Source organism: Lissotriton vulgaris, chromosome 3_1 (genome assembly GCF_964263255.1).
Source record: "Lissotriton vulgaris chromosome 3_1, aLisVul1.2, whole genome shotgun sequence".
Classification (NCBI taxonomy): Eukaryota; Metazoa; Chordata; class Amphibia; order Caudata; family Salamandridae; genus Lissotriton; species Lissotriton vulgaris.
In genome coordinates, this window is record NC_141689.1 from 339,423,640 (window position 1) to 339,446,065 (window position 22,426).

The 22,426-nt window shown below is 52.2% G+C and overlaps 1 protein-coding gene across 1 annotated transcript in view; it reads right to left on the minus strand.

The window, feature by feature from the left end:
- CPLANE1 (ciliogenesis and planar polarity effector complex subunit 1) overlaps positions 1-22,426 on the minus strand; it is a 2,360,818-nt gene that overhangs the window by 2,096,282 nt on the left and 242,110 nt on the right. The window contains exon 6 of the mRNA XM_086960545.1: positions 17,609-17,715. Within this exon, the coding sequence (XP_086816671.1) occupies positions 17,609-17,715 (107 nt within the window). The remainder of the gene's footprint in view (positions 1-17,608; positions 17,716-22,426) is intronic.

Below are 22,426 nucleotides of genomic sequence, written 5' to 3' on the forward strand. Positions count from 1 at the left end.
TGAAGTGTAAGGGGACAGCTGGACGTAATCGGTGAATCGCTGGGGGACTGCTGGCCCCGAGGAGATCGAGGAAGAGGCGGCCGAGGTGTAGTCCGGGGTGTGAAGAAAATGGCGGCGAGGAGGTCGGACGGTCCCGGACTTCAGCCCTGAGTCCGGCTGTCGCCAAGCAGAGAGGGACCCCGCACCCGGCTGCCCAACGTACTGAGATTGGCGGCGCGAAGCCCTGAGACCGCCCGATTCACCCGGGAGGTCAGGGGTTCTCGCCGACCACCGCCCTACGACTCGTCCTCCCCCCACAGGCCCAGTGGGGGTGACGGAACGGAGCTCGTCCGCCTGGTCAGTGCTCCTGAGACCATTGGCGGTGACATAGCACTACCCGGTGCCCGGTGACCGGCACGGACCCACGGGGGAACCCACAGTACGGGTGGCCGGCCTTGTGACGCAGCGCCCTGACATGGCGGCGATCGGAGGGCCGATGCCCGGGAGCCGCGAGGGGGACTCGGCGACATCGACCCAGCTGAATGAGAATCCCTCCCCGGAGCCTGATCAGGAACAGCGGCTGAACCGGCGCTTGGATGCCATCCTTGAGGCGATCACCTCCACTAAGGAGGCGTTGCACAATGACATTGCCCAAGTGGCCACGGGCCTGGGGCTGCTACGCGCGGATCACGCGAAGCTGGCGGATCGGGTCAAGGATCATGACCAACTGTTGCTGGACCTGAAGCCATCGGTGGTGACCGCGGAGCACAGGATTACAGACATTTTGGCCCGACTGGACACCCTAGAGCGGAGGGCGGAGGATGCCGAAGGCCGCAATAGGCGGAACAACGTGCGGGTCGTAGGCCTGCCGGAACGGATTGAGGGGGAGGATGCGGTGGCCTACATGGAGAACTGGTTCCGCACTGTGGTGGCGCCGGAGGGGCTTACTCCATTTTTCACTTTGGAGCGGGCTCACCGGGTGCCCGCTCGCCCGCCGGGGCTTGGCCGCCCCCCCGACCAATGGTGGTGCGGCTCCTCCACTACAAGGACCGAGACCTCCTCATCCAGCGGGCCAGGATGTCGGGCCCTTATGAGGTGGAGAACAGCAAGGTAACGATCTTTCCGGACTACACGCAGGCGGTCCAGAAGGACAGGGCATCGTTCCTGGCTGTGAAGAAGGAGCTCAGGGAGGAAGGCATTCAGTACTCCTTGCTCTACCCGGCCAAGCTGCGGATTATTATGGATGGCACCACACACTTTTTCCAGACTCCGGACGAAGTTTGGCAATGGCTGGAGTCGTACAGAGCAGGGACGGATAGGACGCACCAAAGTCGGCGAGACCAGCCCAAGCAGCCCCGGGTGCGGCAGTCACAACGCATCAGGTCCCGCAACAGGCGCCAGCGGGAGAAGCGGGAGGCTCAAATGGCGGCGGAGAAGAGGGATGCACTCGCGGCGACGGCGGCCATTACAGGGTCGCGACAGAACAGTGAACGGGCCGAAACGGACTCGGGAGGAGAAGGCAGCAGAACAGGAGAGGAACTTTCGGAGGCAGAGAGCCAAAAGGGGCCGACGGTGACCCCACAGACTTCGGATACTATTTTCTGCGGCTGAGATAGACTTGGGACTAGATCGGGACTTCATGGTAGGGTGATATCCTGTTGCTGGAGGGCGGGTTGCTGGGTGGGGGAGCTGAGTGTATCGGAGGGGATGAAGGGCGGGACGCGGGCTCCGCTAGCTGGGGTCGGCGGCGACTCACCCCCCCTAGGCCCTTAAGGTCGACTGTGGTGGAGACCACAGGGTAAGTGTGTGAGAAGTTGGATCAAGGTTTGGATGGGGGCGGCCATTGGGTTCGTGTGCTCTGTCCTGGGGAGTGGGGTTTGGGGAATGTTTCAGTTTTGGGGTTGTTTGGGGGGGGGCAACTGCATTGGGGGGGCCATGGACCGTTGTTGTTTGATTCGGACTGTACGGAATTGGAATGGGGACATTACCTAATTTGAAATGCCTAACGTGGAATGTCCGGGGGCTGCGGACTATGGTGAAACGTCACAAAGTACATGCATACCTGGTACGCAGGGGGGTTCAGATAGCTATGCTCCAGGAGACTCATCTCACCAAAAAAGAGTGCGCTGCCTTGCAGAAAAGATGGCGGGGCCAGGTTTTTGGCACCACTTACTCAGCGTATGCCAGGGGGGTCTTGATCTGGGTGAGGGCGGGGATACCCTTTCAAGTGCTGAATCAGGTAATAGATCCGGATGGCAGGTTTGTAGCGGTGGAGGGGAGATTGTATGGACGGGATGTGGTTTTCTGTTGTGTTTATGCACCGAACACTGACCAAGGCCGATACTTTGATAGCCTCTCGGGGTCCTTGGCCTCTTTCCTGGCGGGTCCGATAGTGCTAGGGGGGGACTTCAACTCGATTACCGATGTGGCTCTGGATAGGTCCCATCCCCCCCTAGTAAACTCTCCTGTGCGCAGGCTGGCCGCGCACAGGAAGGACTGGCAAGAACGGTGGGGGTTGCTGGATGTCTGGAGGGAGAGGCACAGGGGAACCAGGGATTACTCCTTTTATTCCGCTCTCCATGATTTACATGTCAGGATTGATTCGGTGCTTTGCGGGAGCTCCCTAGCCCCCTTGATTACCCATGCTGAGTACCTTGCTAGGACGATATCCGATCATAACCCCCTGTTGGTGCATATTCAATGGCAGAGGGAGCGCTCAGTAATACCAACATGGCGGCTTCGGCCGGAGACGCTAGAGGATTCTGTGTTCGACGATGCGGTCCGGCAGGGCATTGACAGTTATTTCGGTGTGAATGAAGGAACGGCGACGAGCAGGTCTACTGAATGGGATGCAATGAAAGTGGTGGTGAGAGGGGTGTGCTTGGGCAGGTTCTCGAATGCTCGAACGACTGTGCTGAATGACTTAATGAAAGCGGAGGAAACTTTGAGGGACCTGGAGCGCCGCAGGCCAACTAGGCCAGGTCTACAGGCCCAGTTGTTGGAGGCGAAGGAAGTGGTAGCCGCGGAGACGGAACGTTTGAGATGTTATGACTATAGGCAGTACATTATCAGGGCACACGCAGAAAGGGACAAGGTGGGTACCCTTTTAGCCAGATTAGCTAGCCCGGAACTTAGGGGTTGCCCGATCCTCAGCATTACTAACGCGCAGGGAGAGATGGTGTACACCCAGGCAGCTGTATTGGACCGCTTTAGGGGTTACTACGAGGAATTGTACCGGAGTCAGTTGGGAGTGGGGGTTCAGGACATCGTGGAGTACCTGGGGGAGAGGCCGCTTCCGGTCTTGGACGAGGACGACGCGAAGGACCTGGGTAGCCCGATCACGCTTACGGAAATTCGAGTGGCCATCAAACATATGGCCCGTAACAAGACGCCCGGGGTGGACGGACTCCCAGTCGAGTTCTATCAGCACTATGTAGACGCTCTGGCGCCCAGGCTGCTGGTGGTGTATACGGAGGCCTTCGAGAAGGGGGCATTGCCTGGCTCCATGCGGGAGGCCTTGATAGTACCACTCCTCAAGCCTGGCCGGGATGCCGCGGACGTGAGGTCTTATCGCCCGCTGTCCATGCTGACGGTGGACTATAAGATCCTGAGTCGCATCCTAGCCACTAGATTGGCCCCGCACATGACGGGCCTGGTGCACAGGGATCAAGCCGGGTTTATACCCACGAGGAGCACGGCGATGAACATCCGCCGCCTGGTGGGAATAATGGACGCCATCTTGGATGGGGAGGGAACGCCGGCGGTTTTGTCCGTGGATGTTGAGAAGGCCTTCGACAGTTTGGAATGGCCTTTCTTGGATGGAGTGCTGGAGCGGTTCGGCATGGGCGATGGGTTTCGAAGGTGGACGAGGGTCTTGTACACCTCGGCGACGGCGAGAGTTCGATTGGGCGGCTTGGTATCTGCCGCGTATCCGGTGGGCAGGGGAACACGACAGGGATGCTCTCTCTCCCCTCTGTTGTTTGCCCTGGCGATGGAACCCTTGGCGGTCCATGCGAGGTCGGGCGACCGATACGCGGGAATAGTGAGTGATGGGCAATGGCATTATATATCGCTCTATGCAGATGACCTGCTCCTGTACCTAGCTGACACTTCGGGGGCACTGGTTGGAGCGATGGATCTGCTGTCCGAGTTCGGCCGACTGTCGGGCCTTAAGGTCAATTGGGCAAAGACCTGCGTGTTTCCGCTGAGAGCGGGATCGCCAGCCCCTAGCAGCGACTTGGGTGTGGCATGGGAACCCTCTTGCATCACCTACTTGGGTGTCCGCATTTACCACTCGGCTGCTGACCTTTTGGAGGGTAACATCGGCCGTTGTGTCCGGTCACTGCGGGGTAGCTTGTCTTTCTGGTCGACCCTCCCGCTGACAGTCCTGGGCAGGATAGCATTGTTGAAAATGGTGGCGCTCCCCCGCTTCCTTTATTATTTCCGAACGCTACCTGTCTGGATTCCCCAGGGGGTGTTTAGGGAACTGCGGTCACTGATTATTGGCTTTCTGTGGGGGCATGGCCGTCGCAGAATAGCCTTGAGCACGCTACTTCGCCCCAAGCTGGAGGGGGGCATGGCCGTGCCCGACCTTGAGCTGTACTATCTAGCGGCGCAGTTGCAGGTCCTTACGCAGAACGTAGCCAGGGTGTTCCGGGGGCCGGAGGAAGACCGGGGTCGGGGGATACAGCGCCACGTGCTGTCGTACATCATTATGCAGCAACGGCTCGAGTTACGGGCCCTCACCATGGAGGAGCGGACGCTCCGGCTGTGCTGGCAGAGGAGCCTTCGGAGAGCGAGGGCATCGCGGCCTTATGCCCCGGAGATCCCGATCGGGATGTTGACGGCTTTGCCGCACGGAGGGGATTGGTCCCCGTTGATGGACTGGGAGGACGCGGGGTTGCAGGTGGTGGGTGACTTGTATATAGATGGGGCGTTGGCGCCGTTCGACGTGCTCCGGGACCAGTTCGGACTGCCTGAGGGGGGCTTCCTACTACACGCGGCTGTAGTGGCTGCCATGCAAAAGCACTGGAAAGAGGGGCTCCTGGAGCCCGCGACGACTATGGCATGCCAATATGTGGTGATGGCGGCTGGTACATTCAAAGCTGTGACGTGCCTCCATAATAGGATGCTGAACGAAGGGCTGGAACCACTCCATGGGCTCAAAGCTAAATGGGAGGGGAGCGTTGGCCGGCCCATACCGGATACGGCGTGGGGCCATATCCTGCGACGCACGTGGAAGGGCACCAGGAACGCGCGCTTTCAGCAGGTCCATTTTTATGTGCTCCATAGGGCCTATTTAACTCCAGAGAAACTACAGCGGCACTTTCGGGTGCCGGATGCCTGTTGCCCCCGATGCTCGTCCCTTGGGGCGGACATGGACCACTTGTTTTGGGGGTGTCCACAACTGGGAACTTATTGGGCGGAGGTAGGGGAACTCCTGAATGAAGTGACTGACAGGGAGGTAGAATTCGACATGGCGGCGTGTCTATTGCTCTGGTTCCCGCATACTAAGCACACCAAGGTGACAAGTAGATTCATAGATCTGGGCCTGATACTGGCTCAAAGGGAAATATCGTGGCACTGGAAGGCCAGGGGGGGTCCCTCACTGCGTAGATGGAAGAATGAGTTGCTGCGATGGTCTGACTGCGAGAGCGTGCTCCGGATGAAGCAAGCAGTGAAGTTGGGGAATGAGAAAGCTCTGGATGCGGCGCGTGCATGGGAGTTAGTGGTACAGGCTCTGCGTGATGCTTTGGTTGAGGATGAGGACGGCGAGAACTAAGCCGCTGGACACCGCGGGGCGAGCACAGAAGTATCTCACTACGTACTGTAGTGGAACCATCCAGTTCAGTAGAGCGAAGCACACACCTTAGCAGTTGCCAGGGGGGGGGGGCGTTGGGGGGGTTAGTTGTAAGGGGCTTGGGGAGGGCCGGAAGCCATTGGAGGGCTGCTGGTGGAGGCCTTGGAACTACTGGGACAGGGGGTATTGAGTGGCGGGCAGACTGATTGGGTGGGACGGCCTGGCACGAAGGCCCGAATAGCCCAGAGCAGGCCCGACGGGGGCAATTACGTTGATTCCACGGAGATGGCTGACGGGAATGTTGTTGCGGGTGGGGGGGTAAAAGCAGATACGTAAAACGACCTTCCGCCAGGGTCCCAATGGGACGTACACTGTGTTGTGTTCCTCTCGAGCGATCTGATATGCCGCCCGGCCTCCGGGATGCGGGCTGAAGGGCTGTGTACAACTGTGAACTGTCATTGGACGGGGGGAGCCCACAAGTGCACTGGCTGTTTACTTTTTCCTGCTGTTTATAACTCTGCAATAAAAATATATTTAAAAAAAAAAAAAACATGAAAATCAGAGATCACCTTAGGAAGGAACTTAGGATGAGTACGCATTACAACCTTAGCAGCATGAAAAACAGTATAAGGTTCTTGAAAACATAATGCCTGAATCTCACTCACCCTTCGGGCCGATGTAATGGCCACAAGGAAAGCCGCCTTCCACGACAAGTGCTGCAGTGAAGCCTTATGAGTGGGTTCGAAAGGCTCCTTCATAAATCTGGACAGCACCACATTCAACTCCCAGGAAGGCGAAGGACTCCGAACAGGAGGAAACACTTTCTTCAATCCTTCCAAAAAATCATTAATCACAGGAATCTGGAAGAAGGAAGTCTGTGAAGGACATTTTCTGTACGCAGTCAACGCTGCGAGGTGAACCTTAATCGATTGAAAATTAAGGCCAGACTGAGCCAGATGCAAAAGATATGGAAGGACCACATCTTCCTTGCAGGTCGTCGGATCATAGTTCTTGGAAGTACACCAGATGCAGAATCTCTTCCACTTGTAGGGATAAGACGTCCTAGTAGAAGGACGCTTAGCCTCCTTGAGAATGTTCATGCAATCCTCAGGCAGATTCAGGTGACCATATTGAACGATCTCAGGAGCCATGCCGCCAAACTTAACAATGAGAGGTTGGGGTGCACCATCTGCCCCCCGAACTTTGTGAGAAGGTCCGGCCGACACGGCAGTCGCAGGTGAGGCTGAAGAGACCTGTGGAGTAGATCCATGAACCACCACTGTCGAGGCCACTCTGGAGCAATGAGGATCATCCGTGCTCTGGACCGGGACAGCTTGATGAGCACCGCCGGAATCAGGGGAATGGGTGGAAAAGCGTACAGAAAGCTGTTCGACCAGCTGATCCATAGCACGTTCCCCAGAGTCCCCGGTTGGTAATACCTGGAGGCGAAGTCTCAGCATTTTCTGGTTTTGGCGGTGGCGAACAGATCCACGTCTGGAGTGCCCCACCTCTCGAAGACGTCTTCTAGTACTTCGTCGTTCAGAACCCACTCGTGGTTTTCTTGTACGAGTCTGCGGAGAGCGTCCGCCTGAGCATTCTGTACACCTGGCAGATGTGTGGCCGTTATCGTCAGTCCCCTGGCTAGCAGCCAGTGCCAGATCGCCTGCGCTTCCAGGGACATGGTGCGCGATCTCGAACCCCCCTGCTTGTTGAGGTAATACATTGTGGTCGTATTGTCCGTCTGCACAAGCAAGGAGTTGGTCTGGAAGGACGAATGAAAGGCCTTCAGTGCCAATTGAACCGCTCTGAGTTCCAGGAAATTGATGTGGTACGTGGACTCCACTGGGGACCACGTTCCTTAAATCTGTAGATGGTCCGAATGGGCCCCCGGCCAAGGAGAGAAGCATCCGTGACGATAGTCTGACTCAGAATGTCCTTGTGGAATGGAACCCCTTTGAGGAGGTTCTCCGCTGAGCACCACCATCTCAGGGACTGTAGGGCGTAAAGGGACAGCATGATCCTGTCGTCCCAGCTCCCCCGCTTCTGGTCCCATTGGTCCTTCAGACATTCCTGCAGCGGCCTCATGTGGAGCTGTGCGTGTGGCGTGAGGAAGATGCAGGAAGCCATCGACCCCAGTAGAGAAGACACCGTCCTCACTGTCGTAGATGGAACAGCCATGAGAGCCTGAGCCTTCCGAAGGATCGATAAGCGTCTCTCCTCCGAAGGAGACACGCTTGCTGAGAGGGTATCGATGGAAGCTCCCAAGTACTGCAGCCACTGGACAGGAGTCGGAACAGACTTGGACATGTTTATGTGCAATCCCAGTTGGTTCAGCAGGACAGCCGTCCTGTTGAAGTGCAATTGCGCTTCCTGGAAGGTGGAGGCTTTAATCAGCCAGCCGTCCAGGTACGGATAGAAAAAACACCTTGTTCTTTCTCAGGTGCGCTGCCACCAGCGTCATGCACTTTGAGAAGGTCCTGGGAGCAGACTTCAGTCCAAACGGTAGTACTATGTATTGGTAGTGATTGGTGCCGACCAGGAACTGCAGGAACTTCTTGTGTTTCCGTGCAATGGGCACATGGAAGTACGCATCTTGTAGATCTATTGAGCAAAGCCAGTCTCCCCTCTGCAGTTGAGGATAGATCTGGTGCAATGACAGCATGCAAAACTTTTCTCTGCGAATCCATCTGTTTGCTTGCCGCAGATCCAGAATGGGTCTGAACTCGTTCTCGTCTTTCTTGCGTACCAGAAAGAACCGTGAGTAAAGACCCTTTCCCCTATGAGACAAAGGAACGTCTTCTATCGCCCTTTTTCTTAACAGGGTATCGACCTCCGCTTGGAGCTCGCGCAGCTGGTACTGCGTGCCAACCGGTGGAATCGCTGGAGGCGGGCTGAGGAACTGAAGACTGTATCCGTTGCAAACAATATTCAGCACCCACTTGTCCGGAGTAATTTTTCTTCACTCTGCCAAGTGATTTTGTATGCTTCCCCCCACCGGAGCGGGTAACAGACGAGGGGGAAGTAGCACCTCAGGGCCGAGACCCGGCCTGGCCTTTAGGCGTCGAGGAGGACTGCTGGCCGCCTCTACCCCTCTTCTGGAACGGACGTCGCTGGTACTGCTGCTGCTGATGTTGCTGCTGCCCAGTCTGACGCCCCTGCCCTCTGCCCTGGGCACCGAATCATTTTTGGAAAGGACGGAAAGTCTTCTTTTGTTCTTTCGGCTTCTCCAACCCAACAGCCGTCAGGGTTTCAGCCTCCGCCTTCATGCGGGCCATCTCCACGTCCGCATGTTTCCCAAACAGTGTAGCTCCAGAGAACGGCAGGTTGGCGACCCTCTGTTGTGCTTCTGGCTTTAGTGACGTCAGGCGCAACCAGGGATGCCGTCACAGGTTGATTCCGTGGCAGTAGCCATGTGCCGCCAGTAGGGAGGAATCCGCTGCAGCGCTGATAACTTGGTTTGACACCATCATTCCTTTGTTTATGATCTCCTGAAAGTCCTCCCTGTTGTCCCTGGGAAGGAGCTCCAGGAACAGTTGCAGGGACTCCCATAGCGACCCGTCGTATCGACCCAGGAGAGCTGTGGCACTAGCGGCCTTCATTGAAGTAGCAGCCGTGCTGCACACCTTACGCCCCGCCGAGTCCATCATACAGCTCTCTTTGTCTGGAGGCACCGTAGAGGAAGGGGCCGTAGCATGCTGTTTCCTCGCCGCAGTGACAATCACCGAGTCCGGCACCAGGTCCGATCTGAGGAACGCCGGATCGGAGTCTGGGACCCTGTATTTTTTCTGCAGCCGGGAGGGAGCAGATCTTGTTGACACCAGCGTCAGAAAAAGTTCCATTGCCGGCTCTTTCAGCCCCGGCACCAATAGCAACAGTGGTCGAGACAGCTGCCGCTTATGTAGTGTCTCGAAGATCACGGACGTAGACAGTGTGGGCACCGTCAGGGTAATACCCAGCTTCGCCGCTCCTCGCAGGAACACCTCTTGATAAGACACAATATCGTCCACCGGGCGATACTCTTGTGTGGGGAGAATCCGACAGGGTGGGCAAATACCCCCTAGTATCGGACGAATCTGTATGCCTGGATCTCGACCTGTCTCTTCTGTGGCGACGCCGGGACCGTGTGGATGAATGTCCGCTCCTAGTGCGATGTCTTCGCCTAGATCGCTATCTGGATCGTGATCTGGACCTCCTAGGTCTTGGCCGATCAACTGGCCTGGTCGGAGGCGGACGCTGCGGAGACAGGGCCGGAGTCCTCGGCTGTGGCGTCCCCTTAGGTGTTGAGGGGAAGCGCGGCAGCGATATGGACCTCGGAGACGGCCGCGGTGGAAGAAGCGGAGGACGATGCGGTGGAGGAGGAGGAGGTGGAGGAGGAGGAGGAGGAGGAGGAGGAGGAGGAGGAGGAGAAGTCTTCGGCAGAGGAGGTGGTGGAAGAGAGGGACTCTTCTGTGGCAACGGAGGAGGCGTCGGAGACCTTGCCCGAGAAGGTTAGTAGATTTGAGAATACTCTGAGTCGGACGATTTAACCACTCTCTTCTTCTTTGTAGGTCTTCGCGATGAAGTCCTAGCAGCAGACCTTCTACCAGACGAACGCCGGTGCCGCCGCGACCGGGGGCTCGTAGAAGCAGAGGACAGGCTGACCACCGAGCCCGGGGACGGCGTCCTTGCCCTGGACCGCCTCATGGAGGTTGACCTATCCCTTCCGGACGTCGAGCTTTTTCTCGACGTCGAATGCCTCGACGTCGACACATCCCTCGACGTTGATCTCCTAGACCTTGACGTTGATCTCCTTTTCCTCGACGTCGATCGTCTGTTCCTTGACGTCGAACGCAGAGTAGACCTTAATGGCAAACAGCGGTATCGCCTCGACGGCGAGCGCCGGTGCCTGGACCCATCACGACGTCGACGACTCCTCGACGTTGATGAAGTTCTCGACGTCGACCTCGTCCGAGGTCACGACGTCAGCCCCCTCGACGTCGAATCCACTTCGACCCAGAGCCCAAGGTCGACGGGGAGCACACGGTGGTCAATCCCCTCGACGCCAGGGTGGCTATCACTTGGATGGGCCAGAGGGCCCCGGAGATTCCCACGTGGATTAGGGATGTGCAGGAATGGTCCCTAGTGGAGGAGACACATATGCAGAGTTGTAGGAGTGTCAAGAAATTACAAGAGGACCTGCTGGCCTGGCGAGCCATGTGTGTTATGATAGGGGCCCAGGGACACACTTCCCACAGCGAATCAGAAGGGACGAGTGGAGAGTTATTCTCGCCGCTGGGCTCGGGAACTGAGGAGGATGCCGGGGACGCCCCCTGAGACACACCGGATGTGGGGTGTAGTGTTGGGACTGGTCTAGTACTCGCAGGATGCTAGCTTCTGTATGTTATTCTGCAATGTCTTTTGGGTAACTATGTGTCTCGGTATGGCCTCAAGTCAACAAACAGTGCCTTAATGAGTCAGTCGATGTGTGTATGTGCTGTTTTGATGCCAATTGGGGGGATTTTAATGTTTGTATAATTTGAAAAACTGAGAAATAAAGTTCTTAAAAAATAAATCCTCTTGACGCCGACGCCATCGACGTCGACGGAGATCTGTGCCGTTTTCTGGCCTTCTCTTGACTGGGGAGCCCCCCCAGAGGCCTCAGCACGGGAAGAGGACCCAGATCCAGTCCTCCAATGCCCAGACCCACCTTCATCCTGAAGTCTCCTCTGCTCCGGACCTTGGAGCCGGATCCTCTCACTGTCCCTCAGGGTCCTTTTGGAAAAGGACCTGCAGATCTCACAATCCTCCGGGACATGAGATGAAGGTAGGCAAAGGATGCACACTCTATGGATATCTGATCTGGCCTTCTTCCTGGCACACTCCGGACAACTGTCGAATAATGCAGGCATATTCGACAGAAAAGTGGCAGAAACTGGTAAAAAAAAAACAGCAAATGAAAGAAGGATAAGGCAGACGTCGAGTGAGCACTGTAAGCACTTTAAAAAGTGTAAAAAAATCTAAATAAACCCAAAAAAGGGAGAGCTCAATGCTCCAGGGTCCTGCTAGCAGGAGCCGGAAAAAAGAACTGAAAGTAAAAGGAGTTTGCTGTGCATCATGGGATACCGAGGGGCTCTGGAGAGCTCCTTAAAGGCATGGTATCCCTTTTCCAGACAGATAATGGCAGCCTATGGGGCTTGTCTGTCCATCCCTTCCTCTCTATCATTCAAGGATTTTGTGAAAGGGAAAGTTTCTCTATGGGTGAAACTTAGCAGACTGTATTAAATGTGATGATTGGTGGAATATCATTTGCATTTCTAGTTGAAGTACTGGACAGTGTAGCCTTGTGTTTATAGGCTGCATTATTGTCTTTAATTTTCTCTTAAGTGTCTATGCAGGACTGCATTGAAGACAGCTTAAGAGATTATTTTTGATTGGTCCGGGGTCCACGCACATGGGCGGGACTATTCACTAGATTATGACTATAACAAAGATTCCCCTACTACAGAACCTTAATGACAGGAAATTCCTCATTGCCAAAGACATTGTGGGACTATACAAATCTCTTTATTTCAAAAGCATCGTTGCACAAAGCACTTGAATTGGTTGGAGTTTGTGAGGCTTTAAGACAACAACATTATCTGAATGTAATGCATTAATGATTTCTTCCTTTAGCTCAACACATTTTATATGGTGGGGATGTCAGATGCCAAGTGATATTACCTTGGTATCGTGGGTGCAGCCTCAACAGATCTGTGGATGCTTTGGACCTATGCTTCTATATTAATTCTTACCCCGTCCCTGGATAACACAAATCATGATGTTGTGGAGTCTCAATGGGATATCTAGGACTTCTTGGGTCCTCATTACGAGTGGTCAATAACTTCCGATATGTGCATTAAAATATCGCAACCATGGGTTTTGATGTTTTTATGAGACCCAGTGCAATAAATCCACATCCAATGGGTACACTTTCTCTAGGTAAACCTGATAATTTATTAGCGGGGGAAATGCCAGTAAATCCTAGGACTTAGATTTGGAGCAGTAAGCACCAAAATTCGCAGGTAATGCCCTATTTCAGGGGAAAAACTCGTAACTGGCCACAATCATTGCACCCAATAAATTCTGTACACCTTGTGCAGTTCTTTATCATGTGCAATAGTTATCGCACTTAAAACAGAGAAACTCGTAACTAAGACCTTGGTTTTCCTGGAGCTCTATATTCTGTTCTTCCAATGCATGCATCTTCACCTACATTTAGATTTTCTCCTCTGAGCTTTCAGGGCTCCGGATAAGAGTCCGGTTTCAGTTCAGGTCATATTTAGATCCTCACCTTGTCAATAGTAGGCTATAGTTGATCCTCCCTGATACTGTGAGAGTTCTGTGACAGAGAAATAAGGGAGGCAAACAGTTTTCATGAGACCTGTCAACTAATCGGAGATCAATGTCTCAATAGGTAGCTTGGGCTGCCTAAGCAAAATGGTTAGGATATTCTCTCTACCTATATGTAACGGCTGATGGATTCTCTTCTCATTTACCACCTGCTGCCATCTCTCTGATGGAGTCTGAAATTATTCCTCTGGTAAGGTGTCACGCATTGATTCCTAGTCTTCAAGGTCCACAGTCTGCTCACCCCATGTGTTGTCACCCAAAGATGGCCTTTTCATTGCTGCAGCTGTGTGAAAGCCTATTCAGACAAGATATCTATCCTGGTGCTCACCGTATTACCGTGTCTGGGGTCCAGGGATAGGGATAATGGGTGAAATCCCAAACCCGTGTGCTATTAATATTAAAGAACATCATAAGCAATGGAGCCCCGGGCCCCAATGGCCTACCTGGACACCTATTCAAAGAGGACCACATATTCTGGGCAACTATACTCACCCAGTTATACCAGTTCTGTACAATCAACTCAACAATCTCCGAAGCCTGGAAAGGCTCCCTACTTCAACCAATCCATAAAAAGGCGACACTGGAGATCCAACCAACTACAGGATGATAGACCTTTTGGGTATAGAGGCAAAGGCATACTCAAGTCTCCTCTTACAAGATCTATGAAACTGGGCTAATGAGGATGGAATACTACCAGTCTATCAATCTGGCTTCAGAGCAGGTGCATCAACATTGGATAACATTCTAGCTCTATCCTACATGGTAGAACAGTCCACCCGGGAAAAACAGCGTCCACTTTTTGCATGCTTCATAGACTACTCCACGGAGTTCAACTGGGTCAATAGGAATTTACTCTGGCAAAAACTACAAAACAGGGGGATCCTAACCATGCTACTGAACGCCATCATTGCCCTCTACAACAGAACCTGGGTACGTGTCAAACTAACCCGAAACAAGGTTGTGTATTGGTGCTTTTACTTTTTAACTTATATACTGCAGATCTCGGTCAATCAATATCAAAAGCTAACTTGTTAGCACCCAAAATTGGGCTGACCAGACTGTTCTTAATGCAGTACGCTGATCACATGGTCTTAATGGACCACACAAAGACAGGCCTGCAAAGAGCACTGGACACACTAAGCACCTTCAATGATGAAAACGAATTGACAGCTAACACTAGTAAATCAAAGGTAGTGATCTTTGGAAAATATGCTACAAAACTCAAATATCAATGGAGAATGGGTAACCTGAAAATAACTACAACAACTGAGTATAACTATCTGGGGATTTGGATCACGAGCAATGGCAAGCCGACAGCACATATTGCATCCATAGAATCAAAAGCCAAGGCGGTGACGTACACCCTATGCAAACTCAGCTCCAAACTGCACAGCCCGACAACTGAGCCAATCCGAAAGGTTATAAAAGCCAAGTTACTTCCCTCAATTTCTTACGGGCAACTAGCCTTTCCTGGGGCACTATTTAATACCATGGAGTCTTCCAATTGGCGAGCATTTAAACAGATTTTACAGACACCTGCTCATGCCCAGAATGCATTAGTACGACTGGAAATTCGGGCTAAGCAAACAATCCTACAAACACTGGGCATCGATCGTCCGTTACTATTGAGGGACATGTGCAGCCCTACCCAAACACAGTGAAAGCAACCCTGAAAGAAATTTTCACAAAAAGCAAAAATCCTTGAGCACACACCCTATCTACTGCCCTCACTGAACTGCACCTTGACTTGTCCAACTGGAGGGATTTTATTCATCAACCAGGAATTAAAAAAACCATATTAAGGAAACAAGTAAGACTATTATCCAAGAGAGACGACCTGTGGGTTATAGAGTCCTCTAGTAGCAACATCGGGGTTTTAGCCAGCTCCTACAAGGACAAATTGCCAATAAAAGACCTAAACGTTCGCTGGAAATCCCTAGTGGCGGTCACCTCTTGCAGATTATGACATTGGTACGAGGAGTCTTTGGATCACCTAGTTTTCATTTGCCCTCAAGTGAGTCACACATGTTGCACTTTATTAAAACCTTTCTTTTTAAAATACGGCACCTGTACCTGCCTAGACACAATGAAACTTCTTTTTCCCAAGGACCTCAAGAACTTCCGGCCCATCTCCCTGCTCCTGTTCCAGGCAAAGGTCATCGAAAAGACAGTCATCGAACAACTAACCCGCTACCTCGAGGAGAACAACATCCTGGACCCTTCCCAGTCCGGGATCCGCAGCAACCACAGCACTGAGTCTGCCCTCATCGCCGCCACCGTTGACATCAAGTCCTTGCTGGACAACGGAGAAACTGCAGCCCTCTTCCTCCTGGACCTGTCAGCCGCCTTCGACACGGTCTGCCACCACACACTACGAACACGCCTCCAGAACACTGGGTTACAAGAGAAGGCCCTGGACTGGACCACCTCCTTCCTCTCTCGCAGAACACAGAGCGTCCGCCTTCCCCCTTTCCGCTCCGAAGCCACCAAGATCATCTGCGGCGTACCCCAGGGCTCATCCATCAGCCCAACTCTGTTTAACATCTACATGGTACCGCTCTCCCACGTCGCCCATCAGCACGACCTCAACATCATCTCCTACGCCGATGACACCCAGCTGATCCTCTCCCTCACCAAGGGCCCCCACACCGCCAAAACCAACCTTCACGAAGGAATAAAGGCCGTCACTGAATGGATGAGGAACAGCCAACTGAAGCTGAACTTGGACAAGGCGGAGGTCCTTTCCCTCGGATCCACCCCTTCGACCTGGGACGACTCCTGGTGGCTGACCACACTGGGAACCGCTCCAACACCCACCGACCACGCACGCAACCTAGGGGTCATCCTCAACTCCACCCTCTCCATGACTAAACAGGTCAACGCCGTCTTCTCCTCCTGCTTCAACACCCTCCACATGCTCTGCAGGATCTACAAGTGAAACCCCACTGAAACGAGAAGAACGATCACCCAGGCCCTTGTCAGCAGCAGGTAGGACTACGGAAACGCCCTCTACACAGGAGCCTCGGCCAAACTCCTGGGATGGCTCTAACGCATCTAGAACGCCTCTGCACGCCTGATCCTCGACATCCCTCGCCGCAGCCACATCACACCCCACCTGAGAGACCTGCACTGGCTCCCGGTCAACAAGAGGATAACCTTCAAGCTCCTCACCCACGCACACAAGGCACTCCACAACACCGGACCAACGTACCTCAACAGACGACTCCGCTTCTACACACCCACCCGCCAGCTCCACTCCACCGACCTCGCCCTCGCCACAGACCCCCGCTTCTGAAGAGCGATCTCCGGTGGCAGATCGTTCTCCCACCTTGCCGCTAAGACCTGGTACACCCTACCCATCCACCTACAGCAGACCCAAGACCTGCTGACCTTCAGAAAACTCCTCAAGACCTGGCTTTTTGAGCAGTAGCAGCATTCCCCACCCCAGCGCCTTGAGACCCTCACGGGTGAGTAGTGCGCTTTACAAATTATATGATTGATTGATTGATTGATTTCATTCCCATGGAACTGGCCAAATTAGCGAAATTTGCACGTCAACTTAAAGAAATTATAAGCAAAGATCGAGCCTTGGTCTAAAGGCAGACCACAGGCCCAAATTAGCAAGCATAAATCAAATTCTATGGATTCTTATTTTTTCGCTGTGTGTAACTGTTCGAAATGTACTTTATCAATGAGCGAAGAAGGCTCGTGGAAGGACACACCATGCACGCCTTTTGTAACATTTGTTATTAACATTAAATGTATTAATTCACTTAGTCCAAAACCCCTTTACTGCCAATTTGCCGCAGATGATCTGTGTATGAGTCCACTATCTCTTGTCTACCAGTGGATCACTTACATCGCTTTGCTAGCTGTGACAGAGACATGAACCTCAGTTCTTGTGGTTTTAGAAGGAGGTGGCTCACACATTAAAAATGAGGAAGAGCTCGGACCTGCCATGGTCTCCATCCTGTAAGTACATGCGAAGCACAATATTAGGATTATTTTGAGTAGGCCCACAAGCCCACCATGGAGTGACATGTCCCTAGGTCCTATCATAGGTATGTGATACAAGTCAGTGGTGGATGAGGAATATCCTCACTGAAAAAATGGCAAGTATAAGCTCAACCTTCCACTGAAAAGTCCCCTCAGTGGAATCTACTTGGACCAGTAATGTCTGAGAAATTGTACACAAGTAGCACTGAAATTAATATTGCTACAGCTAAATTGAGATAGGTGCACATATCCTCCAGCGCACACTTTCACTAGCACACGCAAATATATTTGCTTATGAATGTCTGTTGATCATTTTTTGAATAATTATTCAATGACGTAAACGGACTTTTCTGAAAAACTGTTCAGCTAAGAATTCTTCAATTATGAAAAATAATGTGTGCTGGAGTATCTGTAAATCAGAACATTTTCAATTAGTTATCCATAATGACATAGAACATATCTCACCTGATGTACTGGTAAGCATTTTCATGCCAACGTAACACTAGAAATACCAGCATTAAACGGTCTTCAGTATAAAATGCAAACGAACATAAGCAGCAATCGCCCAGTGTCTGCAAATAAAGGGCATAAACTAGTCACATACAGAAATTATGGTATAAAAGAGTCAAACTATATTCAATTTATCCAAGGAATGGACAAATCAAAACACAGAAAAAGTGGTAAGGAATGTATGTTTCCGAAAGACTTGTGAATATACAATAATTTAACAAACACATTCATTCATCAAATAAAGTTAATGTACCATTAGGGTACCAATGAAAAATATTCATATCTAATATACATAGCAACAAGAGTGGATAACAGAATAGGCTATTCTTTTGTTCTTTAAGGTTGTTGTAAAGCACTGTACTCTTTGTTTCTCATCCACAAGCAGTATAGAGGAGGTGTGCCTTGAATGCATCCCCATACATTAAAAGACTGCCTCAGGACGTCTGGGAGTGGGTTTCTGAGAGTTGAATTTTAGACATTTAGTGATCTTAAAAGTGTGTTCATACGTGTGAGTGAAGAGGAGACTGAGGGATTTATTCCTCAAATCACTGTCAGCACTACGGATAGAGGGGAGTTTTTAGAACGCAAACTACAACCAACAGATTGGTTGGTACGAGCCAAAGTATGATCGTTCTTCAAACAGCAATCTGAGGAGGGCCTTGAAAGCATGAATAAGGACTGAAAAGTGTTGTACCTTTTGTTTGGGCATGGGAGGGGACCTTCCCACCCTCCCCCAACATGCATATCCACTGGAAATATAGAAGGGAAGAGTCCACTGGGCTCACAGGCATACTGGACTTTGCACTGTTACGGAAGAGCTAAGTTAAAATGTATTGAATATTGTATAGGTTTCAGACGGACCATCCATTGATGTTGATCACGTATTAAAAGTCCTTTCTTGCACACCTGGGGTAGTTACCAATTGTGTCTCAGTACCATTGTACAGAATTAGTTGACTAAAGTCGTGGCGTTTGCGCTCTTGATGCGGCAATGGTGGGGCAGGTAAGTACATTGGTTTTATTCTACGCGATGGAAGGGGTCAGAAATTAGCAAAACATAGTAAATAACTCTAAATAAACTCAATATCTAGACAGATTTAGAAATTTTAAGAAAAACAGGAATTTCAATAGCAGGCAAATAAAATAGCCGGTAAAATGAGTTTCTGATGGGAACACGGAGATAAGATTTATGACACTTTTTTTTAAAATGTTTTTATTATTTTCATTCAAAGCATCGGCAAGACAATCAGCATGTATACAATCATAGGTTACAGTAAGTTGGAATAAATCTGGATACAAATCCTCCTCGTCCTCTACCCCCCCCCTCCAGCTGTTCATTTTATTAGACGAAGCTGGCCCTCCCAACCCAGCTCTCCTATTCCTCCCCGGTTCTTCATCTGAACTACCCTCATCAGAGTCCGGTATTGGCTCACATATATCCCCACTATACGCGTTCCACGCTGCCCATACTTTGGTCCACTTCCGGGGGCACTTCCGGTTTATGTACACAGTCCTCTCAGTCAACATAGTGACGTCCATGTCCTTACACCAAGCCGCCAACGACGGCAGTTCAGCGGCCCCCCATTTTTGCGCTATGTTTTGTTTAGCTACCCTGAGGCCCAATGTCACCCATGTCTGTCCGTGTCGCGATAGGTCATTAGGTTCCCACACATTAAGAAGGCATCTACGTGGTTCAGGCAGCAGTGAGGCATTCATAGTCTGCGATATTCTACGTAGGATCGTCCGCCAGTTTTCTGCTATCAGTGGACAATCCCATATCTTATGGAAGAAAGAGCCTTCATCCCCACATCCCCTAAGGCAGTATGGATGTTGTGTCCTGCCTATTGTGTGAAGTGTGCTCCGAGTGAGGTATGAGCGGTGTAGGATCTTGAGTTGTACAAGCCTGAGCCTTGCCGGGATACCCACCTCTTTGGGTGAGGCTAGGGCTTCCTGCCATTCTGCTTCGTCCATATCTCCAATGTTTACTGTCCACCTGTCTTTTAGTGTCTTAGTGGGATCTGGCAGGTTATTAACCAGTTCGCGATAGGTGAATGATGTGGCGCGTTTTGGCATGAAGTCTGTTATCAGCCTGTCTTCTAGGGGGGAGGCCTCAGGCATTTCTGTGTCTTGCAGTAGTACTGCTAAGAGTGCGTGGCGTATTTGTATGTAGTGGAAGGTCTCGGTAGGTGCCAGCTCGTACTGTTGTCTGAGCTGGTCAAATGGGATGACCGTCCCCTTGTCCCACAGGTCACTCACCGTGGAGATACCTATGTTGTCCCATTGCTCAAAACCTTTGCTTTTCCTAAGTGTCCCCAATTGCTTAGTGTTCCAGAGTGGGGTAAGTTTGGTGATGATCCCCCGCCAACCCAACCGCGCCTGCGCTGTGTGCCATAGCATGGCTTGTCCTTTATTATATAGGGCCACCAGCATATTTCCCGTGCCCAGCTGCGCCCTATCTGCCATATTTGCTGGGTCTGCCTGAGGGGCATGTATCCACTGGTTGATAATCTTGAGGTGTGTAGCCCAGTAATACAAGTGAACGTTGGGGAGCGCGATGCCTCCGTCATATCAACCTCGGTGCAATTTTGCTTGCGCTATGCGCGCCGGCCTGTTGCCCCATAGGAGCGTGGACACCAGCGCTGCTATTTGTTTAAAGTATTTTAGTGGTACCGGGAACGGCGTGTTTTCTAGAGCATATAAAAACCTGGGCAGGGCCATCATTTTAAATAACGCCGCTTTTCCCAACAGCGTCAGGGGGAGCGAGTCCCAGTGCGTCACATCTCTCCGTAAGCGCTCCACGGGGGGCGCCAGGTTCTTGGCGAAAAAGGCCGCTGGGTCCGCCGTTATGTGAATACCTAGGTATTTAAAGGAGTCGTGGGACATCCCCAGTGGGCAGCCCGGGGGGAGTCGTGGCGCAGGTCCCTGTAGTGTGTACAACACCGATTTGGACCAATTTAGGGTCTTCCTGATTTGCATATGGCCATGTCTGAACTGGGGTGGCAGAGTGGGCTAAAGAACGGTGATGGATTAAACCCAGATCAGTTGACTGGGGTGAGTGCTTGTATTGCCAACGCTCCGTCCATCATTTCCTTTGGTTTTTCTTTGTTCGCCATAAGTTAGCAGGGTATGCTCAGACGTGAGTCTCTTGCTCACTTTGCCACTGGATTCAAGCAAGCCGGGCTGAAGTAGGCTGAAATGCCAGAAACCGGTCCTCGGTAGCTTGTTTCCGGTCCAGGGAAGGCATGGCTTGGCAGTTCGGGCTGGACTGTTCCCATGAGGCACAGGGTCAGACTGATTTGCATATGGCCATGTCTGAACTGGGGTGGCGGAGTGAGCTAAAGAACGGTGATGGATTAAACCCAGATCAGTTGACTGGGGGTGAGTGCTTGTATTGCCAACGCTCCGTCCATCATTTCCTTTGGTTTTCCAATTTATAGTATGCCCGGAGATTTTCCCGAAAGCATCGCACATCTTAAGAAGTACTGGTATAGAGCCTTCGGGATCCGTAAAGTACACCAGAATATCGTCTGCGTATAGGGAAATTCAGTCTTCCCATCCCTCCGCCCACCGAACACCCGCAGCAGAGGGGTCTCTCTAATCCATGCTGCTAGGGACTCTAGCACCAACGCAAAAAGAAGCGGCGATAGGGGGCATCCCTGACGGGTCCCTCTCGCCAGCGGTACAGCGTCCGACAGGTGCCCATTCACCGCCACACACGCCAGCGGTTCGGAGTATATGAGCCGGATCCATGCACCGAACTTTGGGCCAAAGCCCAAGTGTGGCAGTGCCACAAAAAGGTAGCTCCACTCCACCATGTCAAAGGCCATTCTCGCATCAAGGGATATGACTGCTGACGGCTCCGACAGGGTGTGCGTCCGAGCCAACGCGCCATGCAGTCACCTGAGGTTGAGCGCTGTATTTCTATTTGGCATAAAGCCTGACTGATCCGGATGAATTAAATGTGGAAGGTGCACCAGCAGTCTATTTGCAAGCACTTTAGCCAGTACTTTCGCCTCCGCATTGAGCAGCGAGATTGGGCGATAGGAGGTACACTCAGACGCCGGTTTCCCGGGCTTCGGGATAGCCACAATCGTGGCCTTTCTCTGATCCAATGGCAGTTGTCCTCTACCCAGGCTGTCAATTAACATGTTAAGAAGGTGTGGACATATACTGTTCGCCATACGTTTGTACAATTCTATTGGGATCCCATTGGGTCTCAGTGCTTTACCCGGCTGCAGTGATCTGATAGCAGCGTGCAACTCCTCCTTCGTGAGATCAGCCTCAAGCTCCAAGGAGGCCCCCTGCGTGAGCCTAGGCATTGCTATGTCTTTTATAAAGGCCGCTGCCTCAGCCTCCGACGTATTCGAGGACGATGTATATACCGCCCGGAAATGTCCAGCTAGCGTTTGCACTATGGCCCGCGGGACAGACGTGAGATGGCCCTCAGTAGTCTGCAGCTGCGCTGTAGTCCTGGTGCCCCGCTCTCGCTTATCTAGCCAGGCCAATAACTTCCCTGCTTTATCCCCAAAATCATAGATTTTGTGCCTAGTCGCCGTAAGGGCCGACGTCGTTTCCTGCCTGAGATGTTCCCTGTATTGTTGTTGCTTTAAGTGTAAGTCGTGTGTTGAGGAGGGTGTAGGGTCAGTCATATGCTCAGCGTCAGCAGCTTTTAATTCCCGCTCTAGGGCCGCAAGGTCCTGCTGCTTCTCTCACTTGTGGCCCGTGATGGAGGCTATCGCCTGTCCCCTGAGAACTGCCTTATAGGCCTCCCATA